At 39.7% G+C, this 15638-nt stretch overlaps 1 protein-coding gene and 1 long non-coding RNA gene across 2 annotated transcripts in view; one reads left to right on the top strand and one right to left on the bottom strand.

Moving 5' to 3' along the window:
- The window catches only part of LOC138950784 (uncharacterized), a 274457-nt gene that overhangs the window by 96468 nt on the left and 162351 nt on the right, over nt 1-15638 (bottom strand). The gene's annotated exons all lie outside the window — the stretch shown is intronic.
- The window catches only part of LOC138951353 (ankyrin repeat domain-containing protein 50-like), a 34315-nt gene continuing 28673 nt past the window's right edge, over nt 9997-15638 (top strand). Inside the window, exons 1-3 of the mRNA XM_070322972.1 lie at nt 9997-10296; nt 13212-13366; nt 15241-15406. Of these exons, the coding sequence (XP_070179073.1) occupies nt 13229-13366; nt 15241-15406 (304 nt within the window). The 5' untranslated portion in view covers nt 9997-10296; nt 13212-13228. The remainder of the gene's footprint in view (nt 10297-13211; nt 13367-15240; nt 15407-15638) is intronic.

Raw genomic sequence — 15638 nt, 5'->3', positions numbered from 1 at the left:
GACTTTGGGCATTTTGTGGTGTTTAGGGACAGAAAATAATAGGTTTAGTCCTGTTTCAGTGGGAAGTTAGCAGAAAAGGGTATGCTATCGACATTTGTAAAGCTGAAAAACATTCCCGAGAAGAATTTCAAGTTGTCAGTGTATGCTGTTGTCGATTAAAACATCGTGTGGTACAGATGGGTAAACCGGAACCATGCGTCTTTGTTATTGCCAATATGCTTTTGGATATTGGCAAAAATGGCCGACTTCCGTAGCATTATGCTTTGATGATCGGAAGAGACCATCCAATCACAGCCCCCGAATTCCCCCACGTGTCCATCAGAATAGCTATATTAACAGCTATTGTGTTTTCAGCGTAGCAATAGGGTCCGATATTTAGACGAGACAAGTATAATGCCGACGAGTCGAAGACGAGTCGCATTATACTTGTTCGAGTCTAAATATCGGACCCTATTGCTACGCTGAAAACACAATAGCGATTATATAGCTGTTATGACCTTGATTTGTTGTTCCAAACTTACAAAATGACAGTTTTTGCGTCGATGCGTTGATCTCAGGTTTTGATAGCAGACAAACTTCTTACGCGCATCATGTTCGCGCAGACATGCACACCGCTACACGCTTTCTGACTTTGGAAGAAAAACTGACTCCAAGTGCATTCGATTTCACAACACAGTTGTTGAAACAGCTTTTTATTAGTTTATTTGTATGCAACAAACAGAAGTTTAAGGTTTTTAATTTTGAAAAAGGCTAATAATGAAGAAAATCAAAACATAACATCAACGGAAAACTAGAAACAACTGAAGAACTATTCACGACGTTTGCTCCATTTTTAGTCTTTTTGACCAACAGACACTTTCTTATCAAGGGAGGTAAACATGTATGCACACACCGGTTTCGCTCGAGAACAGCTTTTGCATTCAACCTCACTGGAATGTTGTTACCCAGTCAAATTAAAGTGGTTAACTTATTTAAGGGATAAATCCGGACACATTTTATTGAAAAATAATGCAACTGGTGGTGAAATTTAATAGTTTGCATCCCAAAATTCGATTCGAAACCGTTTCATCGGTTACGTCCCTTGAATGAGAAGGGAATTTCTCTGCTACTGACTGAACCTGAGATCAACGCAAGCATTGTCATTTTGCCAGTTTAGAACAAGAAAGCAAGGTCAGAAATGCAATATTTATATAACGCTAGTGTGTTTTTAGCGTAGCAATAAAGTCCGATATTTATACTGGAACAAGCATAATGCGACTCGTCTTCGACTCGTATGCATTCAACTTGTCTCGTCATGAAGCGATTTTTTCAACCTCAATTAAAGTACGTTTTTTTAAACGACTTCATGAATGTTAGTACCTGGGGTTGATCATCAATACTTTGAGAGGGGAGGTGGGGTTACGAGATACGAAAAGCCGAATGAGAAAGTTTGTGTCAGGCAACTGAGCTCACAGTCACACAGGCACACAAAAACGACTGTTCCGTTTTACTCCCCTGTTTGTACTACATCTTTCGACTTTGGGCATTTTGTGGTGTTTAGGGACAGACATTATTTAATTGGTTTATAATTGGTTTAGTCCTGTTTCATCGGGAAGTTAGCAGAAAAGGGTATGCTATCGACATTTGTAAAGCTGAAAAACATTCCCGAGAAGAATTTCAAGTTGTCAGTGTATGCTAGAAACATCGCCGCCTGGTACAGATGGGTAAACCGGAACCATGCGTCTTTGTTATTGACAATATGCTTTTGGATATTGAGAAAAATGGCCGACTTCCGTAGCATTATGCTTTGATGATCGGAAGAGACCATCCAATCACAGCCCCCGAATTCCCCCACGTGTTCATCAGAATAGCTATATTAACAGCTATTGTGTTTTCAGCGTAGCAATAGGGTCCGATATTTAGACGAGACAAGTATAATGCCGACGAGTCGAAGACGAGTCGCATTATACTTGTTCGAGTCTAAATATCGGACCCTATTGCTACGCTGAAAACACAATAGCGATTATATAGCTGTTATGACCTTGATTTGTTGTTCCAAACTTACAAAATGACAGTTTTTGCGTCGATGCGTTGATCTCAGGTTTTGATAGCAGACAAACTTCTTACGCGCATCATGTTCGCGCAGACTTGCACACCGCTACACGCTTTCTGACTTTGGAAGAAAAACTGACTCCAAGTGCATTCGATTTCACAACACAGTTGTTGAAACAGCTTTTTAAGTTGTCAGTGTATGCTGTTGTCGATAGAAACATCGCCGTGGTACAGATGGGTAAACCGGAACCATGCGTCTTTGTTATCGACAATATGCTTTTGGATATTGAGAAAAATGGCCGACTTCCGTAGCATTATGCTTTGATGATCGGAAGAGACCATGCATCCAATCACAGCCTCCGAATTCCCCCACGTGTTCATCAGAATAGCTATAATTATAGACTTTTGACCAAGGCTGTAAATGTATCTTATAATGATATGTGTACGTGTGTCATTTGAGTCGGCGAGGCAGGCGTGACTGATAAAAATGCCAAGCAGTTTCATGGGACATCCTCAGCAAGGGGAGAAACACGACACTCCTTGTCAGGTGGAGTACTAAACTTCAGCGGCCATACACAAAGCAGACGGGTAGATGGCATAACACGCTAAACACGGCTGACACACGCACGAAGATCACCGTGGCATTTTCAAAGGCTATACACGCACAGGTGTTGCCGATAACATACACAGCAATGGGCTAGTGTCACAGTGCATAACAGCGGCGGTTTTGGAACCCCTCCCTACCGTCTAAGCAAGATGAGAACCCTCTAGTGCGTTTAAAGGTCCTTGTCTACGTTTTTATACCGAAATCGCCATTTGACCATTAAAATGCAGAGTCTGTTATCTACAAATATCAACAATACACCCCCTTTCGATCAGGAAAGACGAAGCCAGTGTAGCCGTTTGAAAATTCATTGTAGTATTCCAGCGTAGTACTCATAGTAGGATATCCTTATTTGGAAAATGCCAAGCGCAAAACTCCTTTCAAATCCCGTGCATTTCGTGCGTTTAAAAAAAAGCGTGGACAGCGCTCCAGTGTCAAACTGTTGCTGCACTTGTTTGGGCGTGGCTATAAGCATAGTGACATGAATTTGATTGGTCAGTATTTTTAGGCAAAGCACATGTTCTCAGCAAACAGAAAACAAAATATTGGAAGCGTGAGTCACGCTAACCAAAAATAAAATCTTTTTTTACATATATTTTTATTTCTATCACTTTTTTCCCCATGGTTCATTCATCATTTGACATAATTTTGTATCGAAATCTAACCATAAGATTATTGAAAACAAGTCGCGTAAGGCGAAAATACAACATTTAGTCAAGTAGCTGTCGAACTCACAGAATGAAACTGAACGCAATGCCATTTTTCAGCAAGACCGTATACTCGTAGCATCGTCAGTCCACCGCTCATGGCAAAGGCAGTGAAATTGACAAGAAGAGCTGGGTAGTAATTGCGCTAAGAAGGATAGCACGCTTTTCTGTACCTCTCTTTGTTTTAACTTTCTGAGCGTGTTTTTAATCCAAACATATCATATCTATATGTTTTTGGAATCAGGAACCGACAAGGAATAAGATGAAAGTGTTTTTAAATTGATTTTGACAATTTAATTTTGATAATAATTTTTATATATTTAATTTTCAGAGCTTGTTTTTAATCCAAATATAACATATTTATATGTTTTTGGAATCAGAAAATGATGGAGAATAAGATAAACGTAAATTTGGATCGTTTTATAAATTTTTTTTTTTTTTACAATTTTCAGATTTTTAATGACCAAAGTCATTAATTAATTTTTAAGCCACCAAGCTGAAATGCAATACCGAAGTCCGGGCTTCGTCGAAGATTACTTGACCAAAATTTCAACCAATTTGGTTGAAAAATGAGGGCGTGACAGTGCCGCCTCAACTTTCACGAAAAGCCGGATATGACGTCATCAAAGACATTTATCAAAAAAATGAAAACAACTTTCGGGGATTTCATACCCAGGAACTCTCATGTCAAATTTCATAAAGATCGGTCCAGTAGTTTAGTCTGAATCGCTCTACACACACACACAGACAGACACACACACACACACACACGCACATACACCACGACCCTCGTCTCGATTCCCCCCTCTACGTTAAAACATTTAGTCAAAACTTGACTAAATGTAAAAAGCAAAAATGTAGACGACCACCTTTAATGACATTGTGATACATACAAAACACCCCCCCCCCCCTCCCTCAATTGAATACTTTTTTTCTTTTTGAAGACCATCATGTTCTCTTTATTGTCTGTGTAACTGTACCTCCATTGTAAGACTCCCTCCCTTTCAAGGTCTGATTTTTGCAGATTGCAGGCAGTAAAAGGGGTGGTGGTGGTGGTGGTGGTGGGAGGAGGGGTGGGGATCCACTACAACACCATGTGGATGAGAGTGGGTTGGACACACTAAAAGTGTAGAAAGCACGAGAAGGCAAACCGGTCAAGATTAAACTGAATTTACGCCAGTGCTGGTCACACTGCTATTAGACTTGGGCAGTACTTTCAATAATTATGCGTCTGTATGCATGCGAAGTCATGCATTTTCATTTATGTAAGTCCATGGACCTGTGACGGATTTTATTTTTTTGTCAAGAAGACTATGTTTAATATCTAAACACAGACCTGTTAGGATTTGACATTTTATCCCAAGTATGTCGCGTCTGTAGATTTAAATGTGAGTTTCACTTAACCCGGGTTAGGAGACTTATCAGCTTCAAAACGGAGGAATAGTTTGTCCTCCGACTTAGTTTGAAGATATGGCGAGAGAGAGACAATGAGAATGACAATGACAATTCTTTATTTAACGAGGGTAGTAGATTAAGCATTGGTCTGCTTCTTTACATCCAGCCCTTTTTGAAGAGAGAGAGAGAGAGAGAGAGAGAGAGAGAGAGAGAAAGAGAGAGAGAGAGAAAGAGAGAGAGACAGAGAGGGACAGAGAGAGAAAGAGATAGAGACAGACACAGCCAGAGACAGAGAGATGGAGAGAGAGAGACACAGAGAGAGAGAGAGAGAGAGAGAGAGAGAGAGAGAGAGAGAGAGAGAGAGAGAGAGAGAGAGAGAGAGAGAGAGAGAGAGGATACAGACATACATACAAATATTGGGACATATTTTGAGAGACAATGAAAGAGAGAGATGGGGATCGCGAGAGAGACAAAGACAGATGGTAATGTATGTAATGATACAGATAGAATGTATCAAATTGCTTGTATTCTATGTGGGATACCACACCATTTTAAATGTCATGAAATGAAATTAGGAAAACAACAAAAATAACAAGAACTGTTGAGAGTTAAGATAAATTATATGAAGCCTTTTCTTTGGGAATCGAGAGGAAAGAGGGTTTCAATCAATATCTGACCAACCCCACTCTTGTTTTCGCTTATTTCACACCATACTTTGCATATTTTAGAGGACTGGAAAATCTAACACGGTGTCTGATGAAGTCCTTAAAATAGCGCCGCGCACTACATTACACACGAAGACTGATCCGATATCTGCTGCTGAGATCTATTTCAAGACAACTAACCATTGGGAATCCAGATCCAGATGGGATGTTATAGGGTAGCACAAAAACAGAAGTAGATACGCACAGACCGACCGACAGAGAGACAGACAGACAGACAGACAGACAGACACACACACACACACACACACACACACACACATACACACACGCGCACATATATACATACAAACATGCAAATAATTATTGACACACTCATACACACATATATTACTTACTCATACACTGCTATGCAAACGGTTTCCAAATAAGGGCAGTTGCACATTCGACTTGATCGTCATTGCTGTAATCATATTACAAGTGATTGCGCCTTTTCTTTAAAGTGCTTTGAGACTTTCGGTTGTGCATTTTGCGATTACAGAGATAAGTTGCGCATTTGTTACGCATTCAGTGCAAATTGTCAGTTTGATACGTAATTAAGAAAACAATCTACAAGGAAAAGTTCTTTCATGAACGGCAGCTAAATCATCTATTATTCATTTGTATATATACACCGAGTATAGAAAGAGAAAGGGATAATCTATTCAAAGTGGACAAATAGGCAAGTGTTTAGCACACAACTGCAGACAGTTGAGATAATTAGAGTACACCAAACCACATTGTCTCCGTTTAGATGTCTTTAGGTGTGTAGATTGACTCGGTGTATGTGGGTGTTGAAGGATTTGACCTCAGGTTCATAATTTGGCAGTGTTGGCTATAAGGACAAGAAATCGGAATCTACTCGACTTTTTCCCCGTGTTGTTTTCATTATTTTCTTTTTCTATTTGCAATCTCTTCGTGATCTTCTCTTCTGTCAATGATAATAGTAAAATCCCTTGACTGTGGTAATCAACCGGAAGAAGAAGATGAAGAAGAAGAAGAAGAAGAAGAAGAAGAAGAAGAAGAAGAAGAAGAAGAAGAAGAAGAAGAAGAAGAAGAAGAAGAAGAAGAAGAAGAAGAAGAAGAAGAAGAAGAAGAAAAAGAAGAAGAAAAAAAATAGGAGTCAATCTATACACACCTAAAGCCATCTAAACGGAGACAATCTGGTTTTGCTTACTCTTTCTGCAATTGTGTATACTATACAACTTGTACACTTGCCTAGTTGTCCACTTTCAGTAGATTACCCCATTCCTCGTCCTTCGCAAACACTCCAAAAACATGTGCAGAGGTGAAACCCCACACAAAGCCATCTAAACTGAGTCAATCTACTTGAAAAGGTATTTTTTGTAATAAACCCTGGCGCGTCACCAACGAGAACACTGGCTCGCAGCCGACGAATTTCTGATTATATACCTTAATGTAAGACTTGCGTTTAAACCAATTAACTTCCAGAGCTAAAACTCGTTGTATATGTGAATGAATAATAGATGATTGAACTGTCGTTCATGAAAGTACTTTTCGTTGTTGATTCCTTTCTTAAATACGTCTCAAACTGACAATTTGCACCGAATGCGCTACTAAAAGAAACCTAATCCAGATCGCGTGGAGGACTCACAAGCGGAAGAAAATTGGTAGAGGTTAGTTAAAATGAATACTTACGCTTTGCCTCAAACAAATATAATTATGTAGAAAATAAGGACTGTGAAAGACGTTAGATCTGATTGGGGGGGAAACTCACCTTGTTTTTAGGGTCGCACTGGCACGCAGCCGGGGACCTGGCGTTTGCCTAGTGCAGCCGTTCCTACGGTGTGCTTTGAAACGTACTGCCGCGACAGGGCCACTATATTATATCAGATGAGTTGCATCTTACCATTGCTCAGTCATACGAAGTTTCTGCAAAACTCGGTGTGTGTCTCTCGCAATCGTTTGTGATATTCTAGATTCAGAGGTACACAGTAACGTGCTATTGCAGATGTAGAGTTGCATTAGAACCGCAAACGACTCAATGGGCCATTTAAAGGTGTCACGTGGTATTGTGAATATGTTTCTTCAAGTAAGTATTGCTGTTTTCGTGAAAAAAATCCATCGTTTTGTAAAAATCCCGTGAGAACGAATGGGCCTTTAAATTGAATAGCAGCAGTAACTGATACAGAATGTGAGTCATAGCACACAGAAGTTGCAAACAACCACGGCAGTTAAACGTGTAATTCGATACATGTGAGCACTGTACCATGAGAGCATCAAGTGTTACAACTTGGTGTGTAGCGTTCCCACTAGTTGATAGTTAACAGCATTTTACTTTATGATTTGAGGTCACTGCTTTTCAATTTGAACCATGAGGAAGGAAAATGTAAGCTTTAAGCCATCACGGCAAAGCCATTGAGGGCATGTGAGAGGGGAAAACTTGGCTTTGTGTGACAGGGAGACTACCGTCGCCCTTCACAGCAGACTCTGGCTCTGCAGAGTTGTTCGCCTTAGAAGTTGCGAGCTATTTATAGCTCGCAAGGCAACACCTGTGGATTGTAGAGTTCTGTTTGTGATAGGGTCTGGCGGTTTTTGTCTCTCTGTATTCTTTTAAGAATACCATTTTATATCCAAGTATCTCTTATTACCATTTTTAATTAGACGAGCGAGAGTGTGCGGGGGGTGGGAGGGTGGTGAACCACTGTACAAAAAGGGAAAGTTTGTGTGCGCGCCTGTGTGTGTTTTTAATCTAAGACAAATGTCGCCAATGTTTTTACAGAGTGACGTTAAATAAACGATTTTATCATCATCATCTCTCTGTATGTTCATGGATTCCTTTGCGAATGAATAACAGTTTTTATAGGGCTTAGAAATAAGCTCTAAACTTCTCAATCCTGTTTGTTTGGACTTCGCCTCCAAAGGTGATTGTGGTGTTTCGGCACTCGGTTACATTTGTATAAAAAGAAAATAATGTAGGGGGGGGGGGGGGGGGGGTGCAGGCTGCTGGCCGAGGGCGACTTGAGGAGACCTGAAATGGGCTAGGGACCAGGCTGGGTCGTCTTGGGTCAGTGCTGTAATGGTTACATTGTGGGCTGTTGGCAGATCGGACACTGGGGCTTTATATTTTTGCATGCATGTATTCGTGTTTGCAAGAGCTGAGACTTTCGCTGTGACCCTTGAATCTTTATCGTGCACACGGGGGTGTTCGGACACCGAGGAGAGTCTACTCAAAGTTGACTCTGGGAAACAAATCCCGCGCCGAGCTTGGGGGTTGAATCCACGCCGATAGCAACAGCCAGTTTTAAAGCCAGCGCCTCTATACCGACTAGGCAAACTCCCCACCAAATATGTTGGTGTCAAGAAGTTCCATGGAGGGCGGGGGGGGGGGGGGGGGGGGAGGTATGGGTGAACACACAGTGTTTTGCTCAGTACATCCCCACCCAAGCAGAGCCGCGCTAGGGGCACGCGTTCAAAGACACTACTAAGGCAACGCAAAAGTATGCTCCAAGGTGCATGAAAGGGGATAACACTTTCATGGTTTTGCAAAACTCATCAGAAGACTGACTTCCCAGAAGGCAGTGTTTGTTTGCTTACTTATTTAAAATCCGAAACGTTGAGCTTTTCAAAAAAATATTATCACAATGTATCAAACAAAAGGGGAACACTGGTACTGAGGTTGCACTATCAAAGCTGGTCTTGTGGGAGCTAAAGAGCGGTAAATTGGCATCTCAGTACTTGCGGATTTCCATGTTAAACCACTGCGATCTCCTTCCTTGAAAAACCAAGCCCTACTGTGTTTGTATTTTGTTTTGTTTCCAGGGTTACACGTTGGTACAGTGGAACCCACATTGTGCGACCTCCACAAATCTGAGAAAATGAGGTCTTCCAGCAGAGTACATCGTGGATCTGTCTAACAGAATCGAGCAGACATGCTTGATAGCCAGGGAGAACCTCAGTAGAGCGTCTAAAAGATACAATCGCGTGTACAAGAAGAAAACACGCCTGAGAACCTTCCAGCAAGGGATTCTTAAAATGGAGGTGAATTTTCCGAGGTTACAAACACACAAGCTGATAAAGCAGGGAGGGGGGGGGGGGGGGGCACGGATGGTTAAATTGGGGAGGGGGGGTGTCTTAAAGGGGGTCCCACCGTACAGCAGGTTTAGTGCACTACATTGCAAACTCCAAAGACACAATGACTCGCCTGTTGCGGCAGTGATATAATAGAACTAAATGACGAACGAACGATAGGGTTACAGGAAAAAATGTTTGCGACGTTACAACGCGACGAAGCCAACTCAGTGACGAAAATAGCAATATCCTGGTTTCTAATCTTTTTCGTTCAGCGAATGTACGTTCTGTTCCACTCACAATGTAGTTCTCAACAGCACACACGTTACTGTCGGACAATCGAATCCTTTACTCAAAGTACATTCTTACATATTTTAGTCTCAAACAATAGTTAGGACAGTCATATGCCAATGATTTCTCTGGACTATTTGTCGCTGATTGTTACTTCGTATTTATGCGCGCCATATATTGCGCACTTTTTTTCTGGAAACTACGCAGTGGGCGCAATGACACCGTGTAGCGAACATCACACCAACCTTCTGTTTGAAGAAAATGTGTTGCTTAGTCTTTATAGCCCAAACGACGAAAGTCCTATGTTTCATGGACTCTTAATCCAAACATGCCACTCGCAAAACATTGCGAGGTGAGCTCTTGCAGAGAAAACTGATCAACGCGACCTATTTAGTGAAGACAACAAACACGGACAGAATGTATTGTATACAAACTCTGGATGAAGTTTCGTGTGTCATCTGCCGACGTCAGCAAAGTATCCTTAGAGAGAGGATACCACGATCGACGGTCTACTACATTCTAGTTCTCTAGTGAGGTAAGCGTAATCATTTTTAGTTCAAACCTGATAATGGGGATATTTCCTATTGGCTTCGTGACGACGGTCTAGTTTTATTTTTAAAGTTGTACGTGACAATATAATATTTACACTGTCCTTTACTATAGTGCTGCCATGTTTCGAATAAATCCAACTTGATTTTTGTAATGTACATATTGTGTTTCATTTGATTAATTTAACAGTTACACACAGATGAATTAATTGATAACCACAATTGCGTAACATAATTTGGATTAATTATCACTACTGCCAGCGAAGAGTTCTAGTGTGCACACATAACTTTTGAAGCACTCTCTAACTGCTGCTTTGCATTTTTTAAGTAATACAAACACGTCCACCGCTGGCTCCTCAACCGAAATAAATAGACTATCCTCCCGTAAGCAGCCATAATAGCTTTTTGTTTTGAAGCTTTAAAAAACAATGTTTCGAAGGAATCAACCCAGTCATTGCTGAAATAAAGCTTTTTTGGTCATAATAGCCCTCACAATGGAAGCACAAACCTCACCTTTTCAACCATTCATGCCGTCGACATCTGCATCAATGGGAATAGCATAACACAAGGAATATAGCGACACAAAACAACCTGTTCTGAATAGATTATTGGTTTGACTTGGTATGTCAAAGTTGCAAAGTTATGTCTATTCTGATTTGTTGTAATTTTCTTTTACTGATATATTTTACGTTTTTGTCAGGTCGACTTTAGGGGCACCCTTATGTGACCCCTGAAAAATAAATCTCTGATCCGAAAAGTTAAGTACCTTTAATTAATAGCATAGCAATTTATAATGAAATGACACGAGCATGAATAATTTTAGTAGAAAACTGTACAAAAATGGGTGCAATTACTTTTTTATTTTCATATTTTGATTGGGCTTTCTTATTACCACAGCAATAGGCAAAGGGTGAAATAAGAAGCTAATCAGATGATTTTTTTCTCAGAAATGGTATGTTTCATAACTAACCAAAGAAAATACGCCCATTTACAACAATACATGTTTTAAGAAAATAATAGAACATAATATTATTTTATTTGTTTTCCTGCATACATATTGGTATTAGGATAAATACCAAGGTCAACAAAAGTGCTCCCAGAATGACGTATGTCTGCGTGACTTTGACATCATGAGCAGTGGAAAATTAGGTCCCTGCCAGACTAGTTTGACACGACCTCATTTACATGATATAAACACGTGTGAGTATATGGTCACAGTGTAGTTATGTATGGATGATAAAAGGCAATTTTACAATTATATGCACACATATATAGTGTTCTAATCTTACTTACGAGTTCAAGAAAGAGTCTTTAGCATGTGTTACTAAAAAATAATTATGCGCTCGTGAAAAAGGTTATTTTGCAAAAGCACATTTTCTACAACAAACAGCCTAAAACAAAATGCATATTTCAAAACTACAATATTTATGCTACGTATCTTTTGAACTTAAAATGTCAAATTAACAAACACATGATTTTGGTAGACAAATTTAGGTTCGAGCAACGAAAAACAAGGGCAGAGTGCATCAGAAGAGGAGGTTAACTGTCAGCCGTTTCGACTGCAACTGAGAAAGTAGAATGGACACAACATCCAATGCCCGAAGTATTACAACCCCGCCACCCCCCACCCACCCCCCCCCCCGCCCTCCCCACCCCCCTCCGCGCTAACAGGCCGTGAGTGGAGTGTACAGGCACCTAATGTGAGCATTTGTGAGATATTGTGAGCAATATTTACTTTGCATGATAGTCCGAGCAAATGATTGAAAACGAGACGCAAAGTATCGCAAGTTTCGTTATCATGAGTCTGTATTTCATAACGCTCTGAGATACATCCGGTATATCGTCAACATTTCCTTTCTTCGAAGGATTGCTTGTTTCAGTCACTATTTGATATTGGTGACAGAGAAGAGGAGTTGAAGCTGACCTTTACAAAGTAAGCAAGAAAACTGAAATTGTGTGTGCAGTGACCTACATCACTGTGTAATATAAAACCCTAACAAGTCGCAGAAGGCGACATTACTACATTTAGTCAATCTGTGCAGCTCATAGAATGAAACTAACTGAACACACTGCATTATTTTCACCAAGGCAATACAGCTTCGTCAATCCCCGCGGCACTTTTCACGTGGAAACCGCAGTGACATTGACAAGCCAGTATAGCGCAATATTTATTGCCCTTTGCAGGAAAGTGCGCATTTCGAAATTATTTTTAACTTTCTGAGCTTGTTTTTAATCTAAACAAAACACATCTATATGTTTTTGGAATCAGGAAAGGATACTAACATTTCATTTTTAATTAGAATTTTGAGTTTTTGTAATGACCAAACGCATTAGTTTATTTTCCAGCCAAACCGATGTGACATGCAATCCCATAGTCTGGGCTTCGTCAAAAATTGCTTAACCAAAATTTCAATCAATTTAGTTGAAAATGAGGGCGTGACAGTGCGGCCTCAACTTTTGTGAAAAGCTGGATATGTCGTCATCAAAGACATTGATCACAAAAGTGAAACAAAACCACGTCTGGGCATGTAAAATTTCATGAAAACAGACCAGTAGTTTTCTAGGAATCGCTCTACAATTAAGCAAACACACCCACCCACCCCCCCCCCCCCCACACACACACACATACACACACACAGAGGCGACCGCGCACACCAAAGTTCCCCCTTTTATAATTCAACGGTAATGACCTGTCAATCAAACATGAACTACTGCATTTTTCGCAAACATAGTTACAGAGATTATGTTTTGGATTAAATTGTATTCAATAACTGACTGAACCGCAATGCATAAGTTATCATAAAAGTTATGTACGTTTTGCAGTATGAAATTATTACAGGCACGTTTATCTGCATTATAAGTAGTCATTCCAATCACACTCTTATATTGTCTTGGTCAACAGGTCACGGACTCACAACAATGGAGGGCCATCAAAAGCTTGTTTTGACGACTCATTTGGTGGAGCTGCTGGACGAATTGTCTGTGTCTGTGGTGGAAATCATGGACCACCTCATCCAGGGACAAGTACTATCTCTAGATGATTCCAGTGAATTAAAGGTAAATGCACTGTCTTTAGACACATAACATGTAAATGTGTCATTCTTTAAAGCTTGTACCATTCACGTTTGACATCCATCATTAAAATTAAAAGTGTCTGAATATTTTTGTGTATGGTTCACGGGAAAGATATAGACATACGCCAGGGTGCCATGCTAACGAAGCAATACGAGGGGTGATCCGAAAACTGTGTAACATCAAACATGTTTAAGGGTCCAGTACCACCTGGCGGAGGGTGTATATGTTTTTTTGTTTTTTTGTCAAGCTGTTTGAAAATTTGGCAAGACATCAATCATAGAGTATAGTTTTCTGCTATATGGGTATATTGTTGTTTAAAAAACAACGTGAAGCAATATTGATGAATATTTGTAAAAAAATACATGAATGAGCTCCTTTTTACACTCTAATTTTTTTTTATATATATAAAATAATAATAAATAGAGCTTTAAAAGGTTCCATGCTGTTTGTTCTTGTAATTATCAGTATCCTTACAGAAGGAAATGACTGACATCAATAAAGCACCTAATTTGTTTTTCGTTTCATATATTAATTTTCAATTTTAATATTATATGATGATTTGACTTATCACACTTTATAGACTAATGCACATTTCCACTTTCCTGTCTGTAAGGATCCAGATAACAAACCATATCAACCATAGAAATAAAGAACAAGTCGCGTAAGGCGAAAATACAACATTTAGTCAAGTAGCTGTCGAACTCACAGAATGAAACGAAACGCAATGCAATTTTTCAGCAAGACCGTATACTCGTAGCATCGTCAGTCCACCGCTCATGGCAAAGGCAGTGAAATTGACAAGAAGAGCGGGGTAGTAGTTGCGCTGAGAAGGATATCACGCTTTTCTGTACCTCTCTTCGTTTGAACTTTCTGAGCGTGTTTTTAATCCAAACATATCATATCTATATGTTTTTGGAATCAGGAACCGACAAATAATGAGATGAAAGTGTTTTTAAATTGATTTGGAAAATTTAATTTTGATAATATTTTTTATATTTTTAATTTTCAGAGCTTGTTTTTAATCCAAATATAACATATTTATATGTTTTTGGAATAAAAAAATGATGGAGAATAAGATGAACGTAAATTTGAATCGTTTTATAATTTTATTTTTTTTTTACAATTTTCCGATTTTTAATTACCAAAGTCATTAATTAATTTTTAAGCCACCAAGCTGAAATGCAATACCGAAGTCCGGGCTTCGTCGAAGATTACTTGACCAAAATTTCAACCAATTTGGTTGAAAAATGAGAGCGTGACAGTGCCGCCTCAACTTTCACGAAAAGCCGGATATGACGTCATCAAAGACATTTATCAAAAAAACGAAAAAAAAAGTCCGGGGATATCAATCCCAGGAACTCTCATGTCCAATTTCATAAAGATCGGTCCAGTAGTTTGGTCTGAATCGCTCTACACGCACGCACGCACACACGCACGCACGCACACACACACATGTACATACGCACGCATGCACACACACACACACACACACACACACACACACACACACACACACACACACACACACATACACCACGACCCTCGTTTTGATTCCCCCTCTATGTTAAAACATTAGTCAAAACTATAGCTCTGTTTGAATCACCGTGCACGCATCCAAACAGAACAAGTACGTTTTATTCCTCATTACTTCCCTATTGTGACTTACTTGAACAAACATTTCTTCAAACATAAAAACAAACACTGAAAATAGGAGTAAGCTGTAAAGTTACATTGTGCGTTTGGGTTTGATGTGTATCAATATTTACGCCTTGTGATTCTTGTCTCACAAAGGAAACAATATTGTCGAAATAGCTCAACCAAAGGAAATTCACTTCTTTCATGTTTCTGTTTTACAGCAGGAGTTTCGTACCAAAAAGGACAGAATGCGAGAGGTTCTGCTTCGGATCACAAAGATAAGAGGCAGCTACAACATATTTGTGTCAGCCGTGCGATCAGTTCATGGGGAAAGAACGAATATTTGGCCGACACTACAGGAAGGGTTGTCTCCTACAAACTTGGAAAGTAAGTATCTCAACAACAACAACAACAACAAAAATAAAAACAACAACAAAACAACAACAACAACAACAACAACAACAACAACAACAACAACAACAACAACAACAACAACAACAGCAGCAACAACATCCGTGAATACCAAACCATTCTTCTAACTGACGTAACAACAACATTGACACATTGACACAAAGCGTCTGTCTTCGGTTTGCAGAATGAATAGATTTTCAGACCAACT

This window comes from Littorina saxatilis, linkage group LG16, assembly GCF_037325665.1.
Source record: "Littorina saxatilis isolate snail1 linkage group LG16, US_GU_Lsax_2.0, whole genome shotgun sequence".
NCBI classification, from domain to species: domain Eukaryota; kingdom Metazoa; phylum Mollusca; class Gastropoda; order Littorinimorpha; family Littorinidae; genus Littorina; species Littorina saxatilis.
Note: the sequence above shows the minus strand (reverse complement) of the source record. Positions and strands in the feature narration are given on the sequence as shown.